Raw genomic sequence first — 15,625 nt, forward strand, 5'->3', positions numbered from 1 at the left:
ATATTTCTTCGTTTGGTTCAAAGAAGTAAATTCGTCTACATAAAACATTATTTCTTATATTTATATATTTTAATGTATTACATAATTTGATACAATTATGTTAAATATACATATCATATAAATTAAATATAAATATCATAATTTGATACAATTATGTTAAAAAATAATAATTAGAAAGAAATATGGTAGAATTCTAAACTAGAAGTTATAATTGAAAGCTATAAGCAAATAGTCCATTTATGGCGGCAACTGTTCAAACATTTATAATGATAAATTTTTCTTTATACGCTTTTAAAATATCTAATAATTTATTGTATAGTGTTTTAAATCAGTTTATATAATAATTAAACAGTTTTTAAATAATTAAAATTTAAAAATTATGTAAATTCGTAATTCCAATTAAATAAAGGTATTTTTGTCATATTTTATTCCATTTCTATCTGAATTGATTCAAATATTTTTTATAAAATATAAAAATTATATTAATATATCGAGTTTATTAATACAAATGAGTTAAAATAAAGTCTATGTAATAAGAAACTTTTGTATAAACACCAGGGATGCCACGTTCAGCACATCGGTAGCCTACCGATACTATACCAATGATATAATAGGTTGTAGCTTTTGGAAACATCAATGGTCCACCACTATCACCCTAAAAGTGAATAATACAATCATTCATAGTAATATTTTACGAAAGTTTATTTTTCAATATAGTAATATCTATTTATAATTTTTAATGTAATAGTTTTTAAAACTCCTTTTCAAACAAATATTCAGCAAACTAAAATTTTGAATAGAAGTAAAGTACTGCATCAATAGTATATAAATGGAAATGTTAAAAAAAAAGTAGCTTATGTAGAACATTTTTAGAACAAGTAATAAATATTAGATACAAGTAAAATTAGTAGAGTTATTTAAACAAAAAAGATTTTAATAAAAATATAATGTTGTGAAGCACCATTGTAAATTAGAAAAATTAACACAAAATTTACCTGGCATGCATCTCTTCCTCCTGCAGGTTCTCCCGCACATAAAACTTTGTCGTCAATACCGTGATCTAAATTAGCATAGGCGTTTCTACAATTTTCTTGTGATACAACCGGTAATTGAGTCTCTAGTAAAACGCTACTAGAAGGTCCACCTAAACAATTATATATATAATAAATACATCGATAATTATAAAAAATATATAAAGAAACATAATAAACGTATTGCTATTCTATAATAAACACATACGGAAGATTACTGCACCCCACCCAGCTACGAATGGATAATGTCGAATATAATCTCTGTTTTTAATTTCTGGTATTAGTGGTAGGCATATAGGATGAATGGCATCTATAACAAATCATGAAACTATAAATATTATAGTTATTTTTTTACATTTTCATGTGAGCAACAATTTAATATTTAGTGTCCTATAAGAATATATAACATTGGTTGTATTATTTGCAAAGAATAATAATTAAAATTTGATAAAAGTATTCAGTTGCCGATATACCTACCGGTAAATGAAACTTCATATTTGAGTCTTAGCACAGCAATGTCATTGGCAACGGTTTTCGAATTATACTGGGGATGAATAGTGCCTCTCTCTATGGGCACGTCGATCGGGTTTGCTCCATCTGTTTCACTTTTAAGATCATGCTCACCAAGCCGCGCAAGGTACAAATCATAACGATTATAAACACAGTGGCCAGCTGTAAGGATGTGACGACTCGAAATGAGACTGCCACCGCATAACCATTGAGGCTGATGCGACTTTTTATTTTTATATCCCAATGCCGCCATCCATGGCCAAGCTCCTAAAATAATAATATATTTTACTTGACCTTTAATATTTAAATGTACGCTTTATTCTCATAGTTACATAGGCCAAATATCCAACCCTTTCATTTTACAAGCATATTAAGTGAAATAGAAAAAATTCTTTTAACTATTTTATATAATAATAAGCATTGCAGATATAAATTATCATTGAAATTTTGTAAATAAAAAATTTCCTTTGATTTGGAATCTTTTACTTGCAATTTATAATATTATCCAAATACCAGAAATTAAAAAAATATATATGAAAATAATGTTTGTCTGGGATCAGATTGAAAAACCTCCCGGTGATGTTCGGTGGCGGGATTGCTGGCAAGTGGAAGAAGAAGGCGCATTAATTCAATATTAACACACAGCGTGCTGCAATCTGTGAAATCCTTTCAGTATTTTTCACGTGGCGATTGCATTCACTACCTGCAGCAGTAGTGCCACATGCTGGTGACGATCTAACATCTACCCCTTGTGGCCGTCGCAGAGCGTCCTTGTAATGTCTCTGCACTTATAGCCGTGGTGTATGTTTCAACTGTGGCCATTCGCGGGACCTTCGCAATCTACCTCTACATGTAGTGAGTGCATGCTGACACCATATGGTGAGCACTGCAGTACTGCAAGATCTCAATGATCCTCATCATCAACTTAGAATCATTATAGTATAGTTGTTCGGGTTTGAAGCAACTTCCAAGACCGTTGACTATCGGCATCGCTAGTCTCTCTAGCTCTCAAGTTTCTGTAAACACTTAGAACGAGAATTTTCGTATACTTGTTATGTTTTGGTTTTAAATGGCCTATAATGTTTATATAGTCTTCTCGCAGTAACATCGCTTGGAATTTTTCAAACTTCTTATACCTTGTTTTTTTCTTAAAATTCTTTAAACTTCTAGAGTTTTCTTTCTACAGACTACTAGACAAGTACGCGACGAGCCTTACTCTCTTGCAGTGAACCGACCACAGTGAAGCGATCTTGATGAAGAAGCAATGGCACGCATCACGGTCTGCCTCAACAGGACCGCCATGGAACAATCGGTATCTCTCAGCGGAGCCGCCACGGAACGATCAACCCTTCAGTTTTCATGTGCGTATCTGACAGGTTTATAGGCTCATTGTGTATCAGTCATTGAATTACGCTATTCAGCCATTGCTTTTTCTCCTACAACAGTCGTTCAGGTACATCACACAATGAAGCAATCCAAGGAATACACATTCGATTATCAAGTGCGCTACATTTACAAGCAGTCAATAATGCTGACTGCATTACGAGAAACTACACTGCTATAACAAGCATAGTCACGTGTCCGATACAGGCGTGTGCACATTTGAGGCCACATGTCCTACATAGGCATGTGTGCATACTACTGCTAATTCTGATAATACTAGCAAAAGCCACTTTATTGTATACACTTCAAGGCCATATGTTCTACATAGGACTGTGAGCATATTACTGCTAATCTTGGCGACATTAGCATTAGTCACATTATTGTATACACCTCAATGCCGCACAGCCTACACAAGAGTAGGAGTATATCTCTGCTAGTCCTTACAACACTAGCGGAGGTCACGACATCGTCACCATCAAGGAGCAACCTCATCATTGAGATGAGACAGAGTTTCCATTGTTCTATAAGAAGTGAATCCTGCTTATTATTAATGTAATTGTTAATAAACGATATGTTAACAAAGTTTGCATATACTACATATTTTTACAACCATTCCACTTGACTCCCAGCTAAGCATCTGCTAGAGCGGATGGCAAATTATTAAAGTATCGAAATACTGTCAGTTCGAGCCAGGAAATAATACTACTTTCGAACAGTAGTTGTAATTTAAACGCAATAAACTGCACAAAAAGTAGATGTATTAATATTGAATTGAAGCGCTACTCCTCCCACTTATTCCCACTTTTCTCCTACCAGTAAACTGGTGAACTTAATTTAATTCTAAACAAATAGGAATTATGAAAATTAATATTTTGTTATAAGTTTTTTCCAAAATTAAAAGTTGAAAGAAGTTGAAGCGAGTTTAAAGTAAACTATAATATAATGTATAATAAATAAAGTAAGGATAAATTAAAACAAATTTTGAAAGTAGAATATGCACCCAAGTCGGCCGGTACACCGCCAACAACTCTATTGTGCTGAGCATTGCTCGAGCCACATTGTGGTCCGTAAAGCGGACCATAGGTAGAATTTGGCGACGGCTCTATCGGCTTTGATGTTATCATCGGTTGCTGTAGTTCCGTTCTTGGCCTTGGACAGCATACGATTGGCTGGCTGTTCTCGTAGTAACAGAGGGTACTGCGTAGAAAGTTACCGGCAGTGGTTCCGTATTTACGAAGGATCGCCAAGTAAGGGTCACATAGTTTAATGTTGATGCACACACCCAGCGAATGGTTAGCCGCTTTGTCGCATGTTTCCTCTGAAATTTGAAAATTGTTGCGGTCAAAAATTGGAAAAAGATTTTATACCAGCCACCATATCTAGATTACTATAGATGTGTCAAGTGTAATTTTTTAAGTATTTCTGGATTGGCCATTTTACCAATTACTTCTAAAACAAGTATGAGGATATATTGAAAATTTAACAATATTGTAAAATATAATGTATGTCATAAGAAAATCGAAAAAAACCGAACAAAAATAAATCGGCTTTGAATAATTTATTCTGCAAGGTTACATATCAAACTTGTTACAGTTAAACGCAACCAAGTGCAGAAATAAATAAATTTTTGCATCCTGACTCTTAATAGAACCCTGCAAATCTCGGTTACCTATTCTAGTAGTTTGTCAGCAACTTACAGGAATTTCCAGCCCATCTGAATGAGTAAAAAAACCTGCAATGCGAATCTATTTATGGAATATTCCCGATACTCGGTTAACGTTATATTTATTATCCACTAATAAAATATTATATTTTTGTTTTTCTACAAAACAGTTTATATTAATATTTCAAATAAAAAGTTCCCAATTACACATTAACTTTTAATTCAATAAATAGAAAAAAATATTTTAAAATAAAATTCTTATAAACAAAACTAAAAACGAAAAGAAACATCGCTGAATAATTGGATATATTAAGAAAACACTACACAAAAGTCTAAAATATTTTTACGCTAACTTTCAATTTTACAAAATTTTATCATTGAAAGGCTAGTAAGAAATGATCATGAAATAGAAAAGTTAAAATATTTCATTATCATTCGGTTTATGTATCTATGATAATTATTGATATAAATAATAAATGTGTAAAAATATAAAATACTACAAATTAATATAAAATCTCAACTTCATATAAAATAAGAAATTACTAGACAAATATCTTTAATTAAAGAAATCAATATGCAGTTTATTTATAATTAATAATAAATTTTGAAGAAATCATGTCTAAATCTCCATAAATCAAATATTAATTGGAAGTGATAATAATATGGTAACCATTATTATAATTAACAGTCACTATGTAATTTATTTTTAAATAAATATATAAAATACTATCAAAATTTATTTTGAATAAACATAAAATTTAATTTCTTAAAAATACAACAACGAAATACATGCCATAAGTCTCTAAAAATGATCAATAAAAGACCGCTGATAACTGGCTTAAAATTCATATAATAAAGACACTTTTATTAAATATTTTATTATATTTATTACTGAATAAACCTTAAATGCTTCTCCAATATTGATATAAGTTAAAATAAACTTCCTTTTGAAAGAAATAACAATAAATAAAATAAACCACTACAATTTGTTTTAAACTATTATCCCAGTTATAATTGTGGAGAAAAATATTAATCATAATATTTCATATATATTTAAATATACATAAATATTCTATTCCAAAAATAAATAACCAATTACATGTCATATTTATTTTGCGGCGTTTGCTGTTACAGATTTTATTAATAAGTAAATAATTTATTAAACATATTATATACTACACATAATAGAAATTAAAATTTTAATTATAAATACATATCGAAAAACATGAAAATTAAAAATAACTTCGAAACTGTGTATATCTAAAAACTTTTTTGTGAAGTATAAACTATGTATTACTAATCATCTTTCGAATTATCATTTAAATAAGCTATATAATTTTCATATTACTTAAATAATAGAAAAATGTGACATTCTGTTTAATAATAACATTTCTAAATTAATTTGAATAAAACTGAATTCATTAAATAAATAGTTTTTTATATTTTAAAACTTTTTAAAATAAATAGTGTCACCATTATAGCCATAGTATTATATCAGATATTATTTATTATAATAACATAAATCAGTTAATTATTAAATATATTATAAAATTAAATGAATAATATAATTAATAAAATTTTACTAACAGTAAATATAAATGTTCTTTATTAACAATATACTAAGAATATGAATTATTTAAAATAGTTCAAATATATATTTTCTGTAATTTATAATTAATATTTTTATTGATTTAATATAAGGAAATAACATTATCTAATAACAGTTATACAAATATTTCATTATAAAGACTAGAAATTAATGTTAAAAATAAAGAAAGAAATTTTCTACTGTAGAAAAAATTATAAATTGAAAGATAAAAAAATAGTTTTTTATAAAATCTATATTTTTAATTCAATTTTATTTGTTACTTTTTAAAACTAGATTTAATATAAATTGAATAAAAAAACTTTTTTTTCGATAATCAAAGCATAATAACCTAAATGATTTATATCGAGCTTTAATGTTGTTACTTTCACTGGATATCTTCAATTTTATATCTTACAAGGTAAGATTTTTGAAAGTTTATAATTATTTTTAAATTATCGAGTATAAAAAAAATTAAAATTATTTCTTATTATAGGCATATTTCAATAATAATGTTGTAATTACGATAGTTTTGAAATTAATACAAATTTAAATTACAAAATTTAAATGAATTCATAATTAATATTTTGTAAAATTGATTATATATTTAGCTAATGGTATATAATTACAATTAAGGCATAAAAAATATATAATTGCATTCGTTAACATTTCTTTTCTATTACGTAATATTTATAAGAACTTTCTTCTATTGTTAGTTCAAATGAAAAAATATTTACTAGTATACAGTTTGTGATAATCTGCCGTAAAATTATACTCTAGATTTTTTTATTGTAATACTAAAACCTAATGAAGGTTTAGTATTGTATTTGTGTAAAAAAGGAGAAAAGATTATTTTGGTTGAATTATATGTTAATGCAACTATGCATAAAACAAGTAATCGAGGTCGGTATCGAACATGTAAAAATTCGGTCAAGGTTGTAACGATGTAAAACGATGTTAAGCCATAAGAAGGACTTTTATAGATTGCTATGATTCCATTTAAAAAAATTTTAAAAATATATGTAAATGCTACTTATAGTTTATAATTTTTAATTTAATTTGTAATGAAATTTCTACTAGTTATAAAAATATACTGCAATGTTCATTTCTTTTCTTTAATAATGTGAAGTAAATGTTTAAAGTATTAATATTTGTGACAAATAATCCTCATAATAAACTTGAATTATAAAAAAATTGTATTTGAGAATATTTGTATATTTATAAATAATTATTTGAGCACGTTTATACTAAAAATTTAATACCTCATAGTTTTTGCAATAAGATCAAGACATGTTAATTTTTAAATGCATTTTTAACAACATATTAAAGATCTAAAATAATATAAAAATTGTAAGAATATAATAAACATTCGTTACATAAAATTACTTACTGACCTAGTGATAAAACACGTTGACTGAAAATATGCAGTCCTAATAGTAAAATGATTAATATGTAGCTTTTATAAAATTCCATGATCTCTTTTCGTTATTCTGAAAAAATGAATGAAAAAGGTTAATTTACAATGAATGTTATTTTATAATTATAATATATGTAATGCGTAAACTTCAAAATAATCTTTGTTTAATATTTCGAAAAGTTTTTCATTTAAAATTTTTCTATAATAAGAATAACTTTAATACGCTTGCTATATTTAGAACAAGGATTTTACTTATTGTGTTAATATCAAATTTATAAAATTAATAGTATATTATGTATATCACTTTATTTGATTAATTGTTTTATAAACATATAAACAAGATTTAGTAACTTTTTCCAAACATTGGTATTTCCTAAAGGCCGTCATTGCATCAATTAAATGTGATTGATGAATCAACCAAAATCCGATTATGTTACAAAATAAGAATTGCTTCACAATATATAACATTATTTGTTTAGATGAAAAATACATAAAATGACAGGGAAACATATAGTTTTAATATTTATTGTGATATTTAACATCTTTTCTACATAAGTCACAAAACACACAACTAAAACTTATTAGCTAACATTATACTGGATTAATTGTTTTCTACTGCAATAAAAATTAATAAAACCGATATTATATCTTTAAAATATAAATAAAACATTTGTTATTAAAATAAAATTATTTTTTACAAAAATGAACAATTTGGATAACATATTTAAAAAAATCATTACTCATCTCATCGCTCATTATTTTAATTTTTTATTACTGATCTTAAAAGTATTTAACTATCATTGAAAGTCATTAAGCAATAATATAAATAATGAATTACATTTTTAAAGAATATAATTTATTAATAATTTCTCAAATTTTCATTAATTTTTTAAAATAGTTTAATTAAAGATAAATATTCATTACGATGCCACAATAAACTAATTTTTTATTAGACAATTATACTATATAATTGACCTTAATTCAGTTTTTTTTACTACATATATACGTATCTTTATAATTTCAATATTGCATTGAAGTTGATTAAATGTTTTATTGAAAAAAATAATATTATATAGCTTAAATTAGCTATTATAAGCTACAATAAAAATTAAAATAATTAAAATTATAATAAATAATATGTTTTCTAAATACGCAATTTTAATAGTGTTCAACCATTTTTATTGGTTTTGCTATTTCATTTAACTGATGATCCAGAGATCATGGAAGATCATCAGAGATCATCAGAACATCTATGCAGAATCAGTAAAAAATAATAATATAGCATATTTAATATTTCAATAGAAAAATAATCATAATTATCGAATCATTTAATATTAAAATTCAGATTAAATAAATAATATATTTATCTACTATAAATATTATCACATTTAATTAATCTTAATAAGTATCATTTAATTACATATTTATTTAAATTTTATTCAGCATTATTAATATAGAAATAAGATATATACACATATAATTGTATTTTTTAAATATAAAATTTTTGTAAATTTTTCGATAATTTTTATTTTAACAATTTAAATATACTCATTCGTATTCCAAATATTCTGCAAACTTAACAAATATTGATTTACTAAATTTAAGAAAACTATTTTATTGTTGTAACAGTTTAAAAGTTCCTTTATGTATAATTCATGTCACTTCTATCTTGACTATAAAATTAATATTGATATTATTAAACTACTTTTAGATTAGATATTCTTATAAATAAAATTACTCATATTATTATAATCATTAGATATATAATATTAAAACACATATATGAAACACATACATGCTTAGATATAGATGGAATTGGCATATATAAAATCATTAGAATAATTTTTGCATTTCAAAAGTATATAGAAATAAATCGAGTAGCTCTTGTAAATTTTTATGTTATAAATTTATATAAGAATTTTATATAAAATATATTGTTTATACTTCAATATTTTCAATTAACATCTTGCAATTTTAAAAAATATTTATTTTCATAAAATATCTAATCAAAGGAATCTTAAGTAAATTTATAAGAGATTTCAATACTCGAAATATATATTATTTAGATATCTAATATAATTAATTGATCTTAATTTATAATTTACATACATAATACATTCATTTCGTATATAATTAATTATTTAATATAATAAAATATTTATTGTAAACGTAAATAAATATATGTAAACAAAATATAATGATAAATCATAATCAATAATTAATGTGGTTTTTCTACCTCTGTCTCTATAAATTAAGTATTTAATTTATATAATAGTATATTTTTTTATGAATTAGTATATAAAAATAAAAGAAACAAAGTTTTAATTTCTAGTTTGATAAATTTACTAGTAGATTTTAATAATAATAAATAATTATGAAATTTAGTTAATGATATTAATTGAACAATTAATATTAATACATTTAATTTTATTGTAAAATTATTATTTAATTATATTACTAAATAAATTCCTACTATTATTTACGATAATAAAAATTGTATACCATAGATTGATCCTATTTCAATTAAATATGAGATTTCATTTTTATATTGTACGTGTTCACTTTTATAACATGTTTCCTCGGTACATTAAACTCTATGAATCTCGTATCGACTATTTCTAATCAGTATTTATAATCTAAGATGGATAATCATAAGGAATATTTAATACATATTAATGCAAACAAACTCTCCTTCTTTTAATTATGTGATCTGTGAAAATTGTTTAAAAATATATAACTATATATATTAGATCAAATAAATTTATTTTATAAACATTAAAAACATTAACTGCGATTAGATATTTATTTATTGTAAGGTAATAAATAATAAAAACACAATAAAGAAATATATTAGTTTGAAAAATTGAATTGCTTTGAAATGTACACCTGCATGTGCCTACACATATATAAAAAATAAAAATTTTAATTATAGATTATTGAATTGTTCATTTTTCTCATAAATTCTCATACATGAAAAATTTAATATATAGTGAACTAGATATATAGTGAACTAGATAGAATATCACATTTTCATATATCATAATTCTATAAGAAATAAATAACGTAGTATGAAATTAATAAAAGATATTTATGCTGATTCATTTTCCCATTTAGTTATGGATTTGATATTAAATAATTTTTTATATTTTGAGAAAATAATATTTTCTTTTTCTTAACGGAATTACATACTATCTGACAATTTCCATGTTATATGTTTCTATGTTTATAACAATTAAGAAAAAAAATCTCACGAACTGAATTTTTTATATTTTTATGTGTAATAGACTTAATATTAAGTAATTTTCATAATTATATGATATAACAGATTTCTGTTAAATTTTAGTTTTACATTTAGATGTCATTAAAACTATTTATTTCGTTGTCTAGATAAAACCGTTGTATTTTTAGATGAGGAAATATTACAGAATACTTGTTAAGAATAATAACATAACGATCAGAAATTTACAAAATATTATGACGTCCTCTGTACATTTTCCTTTTTCGTATCTGCTTGAAATAAATTTAATTATATAATTGAAACACTTTTATGATAGAATAAATAATAATCTAATCAAATATATTGAAAGTTTATGAATTTATTGTTCTTAAAATCTGTACAAATAACAATATTTATTAATTAATGTATTTAAAATAAACGAAAATCCCATATATTGTGATTTAACTTATATATCATATATACTTCAAGTTATATTATTAAATAGTTTCCTGATTTTTCAGAGCTACTGAATACGTTTTACTTTTATATGAACAATATAATTGCACGAAATTAAGTTCTAATATAATACAATAATAATAATAAATGTTCATAATAATGGATAACCGATTATAAGCATAAATAGTGCTATATTTAAAATTATATAATTAAAACTAATTTAATATCAACAAAATTAAATTACTCACAAATTGAAAAAGATTCAAAATAATGTAAATCACTCAACGGATTAAATGGCTTAAATCACATCTGAAAATGAGCACAAACACATACTCATTTACAAACAAATTGTATCTGTTCAGAAAAGTTCGTTATTAACACACTTGAAGTAGTGGTAAGACTGATGCTCGATCCTCAGAGACATTCTTTTTATGTCAATTCGCGTCGGGTATAGCCCACAGCTTCCGCGATGTTTCAACGAAAATGTTCGAAAGCAATTTAGATATGAAATAATACAGAATTCGTATTTCCTATTATACATAAAAATATAAACTAATACAATTTATTAAACTATATTAAATATAAATTATATGAAACTATATTAAACTAACTTATCATAATTATTTAAATTATATTAACTGTAAAACAGTTCGAATAATATGTTTATAATAAATAGAAAATTGAAGAATAATAAGTAAATTTAAGTTTATCTCTTTATTGTTATGTCTCAGGAATATTTATTTATAAAAATCTGATAATAATAAATTAATTAAGGCAATGAAAAAAAAATGTTTTAAAAATATGATACACTGTTCTTTTATAAATTCTTATAGTTTGAAGTGTTATTAAATACAAACTACAATTTTTAACTATAAAAAGGCCACTAATATGTTGAAAATCAAACAAATGTATCCTTTAATTGAAATTTAACATCTAGAATAAAAACATTTATGGAACATAATATAATCTTATTTATGTATTATGTATAGTTCTGCTGAGTATATATATATATATCCCGAGAATAATTAATATTGATTTTATATACCTTGCAGTTGTTTCCGTATTTCAATGATAATAAAAACGTTCTTACAGAAATGTAAAAATTATTATATTCACTTCAGACTAATATATAATCATTAAAAATAGAAAATTTTTATTATTTTTATAAAAAAATTATTAGTAATATAAATATTATTCTTTAATGTAAATTATTAACTTTTAACGATTAACTAACTTAAAAAAAGTATATTTTTATTGAATTATATTCTCTGTTAATATAGAATTTAAGATTTTTAATCATCTATCGTTTAATAAACTGTAGAAATATTTTCAATCGATGAGATACTAACTTGAAAAATAATTAAATTTTGACTATTACAATTCTAATGAAATCATTTGAAGTTACTGTATTTATCAATTTTTATTATTTTATTAATTATTTATCAATTTTAGACAGAAAACCATAAAAATAAAATACAACTTAATTTTATTTATAGGTATTTGAGTAACGAAAACTTACCACAAACACTACTTTTATTTTATTGATTTTTGGAACTTGAATATATGCAACAAATAAAAAAAAATATATTGTGAAAAATGAACAACAAAGTTTTAAAACCTTTAATCAATGAAATCTTATATTTATATTTCCTAATTTATAATTTTTATTGCTTTACTACTGTACTATATTTAATTATATTCATAAAATGTTACTCCATTTATATCTATATTGATTAAATCGAATATTTAAAAAAATAGTTTAATAGTCCATATAAAAATTACAGATATTGTATTGAATTTAAATAAATTTATAAAAAATATCAATAAATATTTTGAAAATATCACGTGATCTATTAAAGAAGTTGTTTAAAAACTATTATCATTTCTAAACAATTAGTATATTGATAGTATGTTTATTTTTATTGTATTAAATTTCAAACAATTAAATTTCTACAACTATATAATTTTAATTATTACGCTTGACTATTATAGCGTCTTAAATGAAATTTTAATGGAATAGAAAAATCATATCGCTTTATTAATTGCAAACTAGGTTTTCTGTCCAAAAATAAAATAATTCTAGCACACTTAAAAAATAGTAGGCTCAAAAATAAATACAATTGTTTTACATGATTTACTTCCGTATGTTCAAGATGTACAACTAGTGTAAAGACAACTCCATATAAAATTTATCCTTATATATGACTAATATTAAAAATAGCAATATAAAAATAAGCCCGAAATAAAATTTAAAATACGTCTTTTTATTAAAATAAAATATAACTAATTTAGAGGTAAATTTGTAACTTCAGTTTTAATTTTCAATAATTAATATTTAATTAAATAATTGATTTTATAGTCTGTATATTATATTATATATTATATATATATTATATATATATTATACTAATATATAACACCAGTGTTAGTAAGATAAACAATCACTATTGTTTTTTACATATATTGCTTTATAAACTTATAAATACAAAAATTTTATAATTTTCATATAATACTTTATGATAGATTTGTTTTCCAAAATCTTAGTAAATAAAGTAAAAAAACGATAATATTTGAATTATTATATTAGCATAAGAAGCAATCAAAGATTTTTCACTGAAATTAATAATAAAACAATCCTAATATACAGTAATAGTCACAGTTATTTCAATTAAAATGCAAGGAAAATTATTGATTTTCTCAATATTATCATTATATCAGAAAAGTTAAATTGTTAATTAAATAGGAATCATTTATCTTTTGACTTATCTTCGAAAACAATATTAGAGTATTGTATTTCTAAAATGATTGCAGTATTTCATACATCTTAAGATATACTGATTTTTTCTATATAAATTTTTTCAATCATCAGTCATATTACGCGATTTCTTAGTAAATTTATTTTATCACTTTTGATAAATTTTAATATATATGTCTGATAAAGCTCATTTTTACAAATAAATTTAATGAAACGCATTTATTGTCGTCATAAAAATAACGTCATCAATAATTTTACATAATTGTACATAAATTCGTATTTTTTCTTATAAATAATTAATAATATAAAGCGGAAAATTTGAATTCGAAAATTCTAAAAAAGAAAGAAATGAAGAAAATACCAATTCTAAATAATTAAATATAATAATTATTTACATTTAACTCTTTTGTAATTTAGGCATATTCAATATTTTTCATTAAATAAAATTTTTTATTATATATATATATATATATATATATATATATATATATTCTTTTCATAATAAATAAGTATATATACATACATATGCACATATACACATAATTTACAAAAAAATAATTTATAATTTTGAACGCATTAATATATTTAAAAAGCAAATTGATTTTATTTCTAAGGTAAACTTTTATTAGTTCTTCCTTTATCTTTTGTCTATCGCAATTTGACAGAATTCAGTAAAAAGTTTATATTATATTACAGAATTTTAATAAGAACTAAATTCAACAATTTTTTACATGTTTAAATAACCTTACAGTAAAATCAATTATTAAATATGGTTAATATTTTTCTATTTTTCGACCTTTTCCTTTTATATAATTTAAACATGACTACTAAGTTTAATTTAATGTCTATAATTAATATTATATTAATATACATATTTTTTATATCAGTGAATAGTTATCCAATTTTTAATTTTTATTAATTTAAAATAAATACAAAATATTTAATAAAATTTCATATTAAAATTATATATGCAACATTTTCTATTTGTAAATATTGTCCATCAAATATTATACAGTTTCTTGGCAAATATTACGTCAATATTAATGTTTAAAAACAATTTATTAATTACTGAATAAGTTCGAATTTTTATATTCATATAATATTTTAATAGTGCGAAATTGTATTAATTTCATAAAAAGTTAAATTCTTTATAAAACTTAATAAAAAGTTAGAACTATTTTTAAATACTCATTTTCTATTAAACATAGTGCTCTTTACGTAATAATCAAACGAATATTTATATTAAGTGTGAAATCCGTAATTTTTTAATATTTTAGTACTTGACGTTTATGCACACACTTTTACCGCATACGCTTTTCTAATTTTCTTGCAGTATATTTGTATTCTTGGTTTGATTGTTTTGAACGAGTAGTTTTGAAATTTTAATACACTTTAGCTAATGAAACTTACGCCGCATTTACTCAAATGTTCAAAACAAACGGATAGTATGCATAATTCTAAAATGTTTGAAACTATTTCAAATACTATTTGTATGGAAAAGATAATTATGACCTAAAATCGGAATAAAATAAAAAATCGGAATTCGACTCTTGATTAATATATATATTTTACTTTTACAAATTCAGAGATTACTAAATATTAAATATT

The 15,625-nt window shown here is 23.1% G+C and overlaps 1 protein-coding gene across 1 annotated transcript; it reads right to left on the reverse strand.

The window, feature by feature from the left end:
- Window positions 1-462: 462 nt before the first annotated feature.
- On the reverse strand, window positions 463-11,684 carry LOC105364707 (venom protease). Its single transcript, XM_011502710.1, has 7 exons — window positions 11,511-11,684; window positions 7,567-7,662; window positions 3,925-4,242; window positions 1,509-1,808; window positions 1,240-1,341; window positions 996-1,144; window positions 463-655 (listed from the first exon to the last, which is right to left on the reverse strand). Exons 2-7 carry the CDS (start codon window positions 7,643-7,645, stop codon window positions 500-502), a joined length of 1,104 nt encoding a protein of 367 aa, XP_011501012.1. The 5' UTR covers window positions 7,646-7,662; window positions 11,511-11,684; the 3' UTR covers window positions 463-499.
- Window positions 11,685-15,625: the final 3,941 nt, after the last annotated feature.

This window comes from Ceratosolen solmsi, unplaced genomic scaffold (assembly GCF_000503995.2).
Source record: "Ceratosolen solmsi marchali unplaced genomic scaffold, CerSol_1.0 scaffold15, whole genome shotgun sequence".
Classification (NCBI taxonomy): domain Eukaryota; kingdom Metazoa; phylum Arthropoda; class Insecta; order Hymenoptera; family Agaonidae; genus Ceratosolen; species Ceratosolen solmsi.

Coding starts and splice junctions, on each gene's coding strand:
- LOC105364707 (XM_011502710.1), bottom strand. CDS start 7,645: ATGGAATTTTATAAAAGCTACATATTAATCATTTTACTATTAGGACTG. Junction 1,145..1,239: donor GTGGGGTGCAGTAATCTTCC/GTATGTGTTTAT, acceptor ATAATTGTTTAG/GTGGACCTTCTAGTAGCGTT. Junction 656..995: donor GAGGAAGAGATGCATGCCAG/GTAAATTTTGTG, acceptor ATTCACTTTTAG/GGTGATAGTGGTGGACCATT.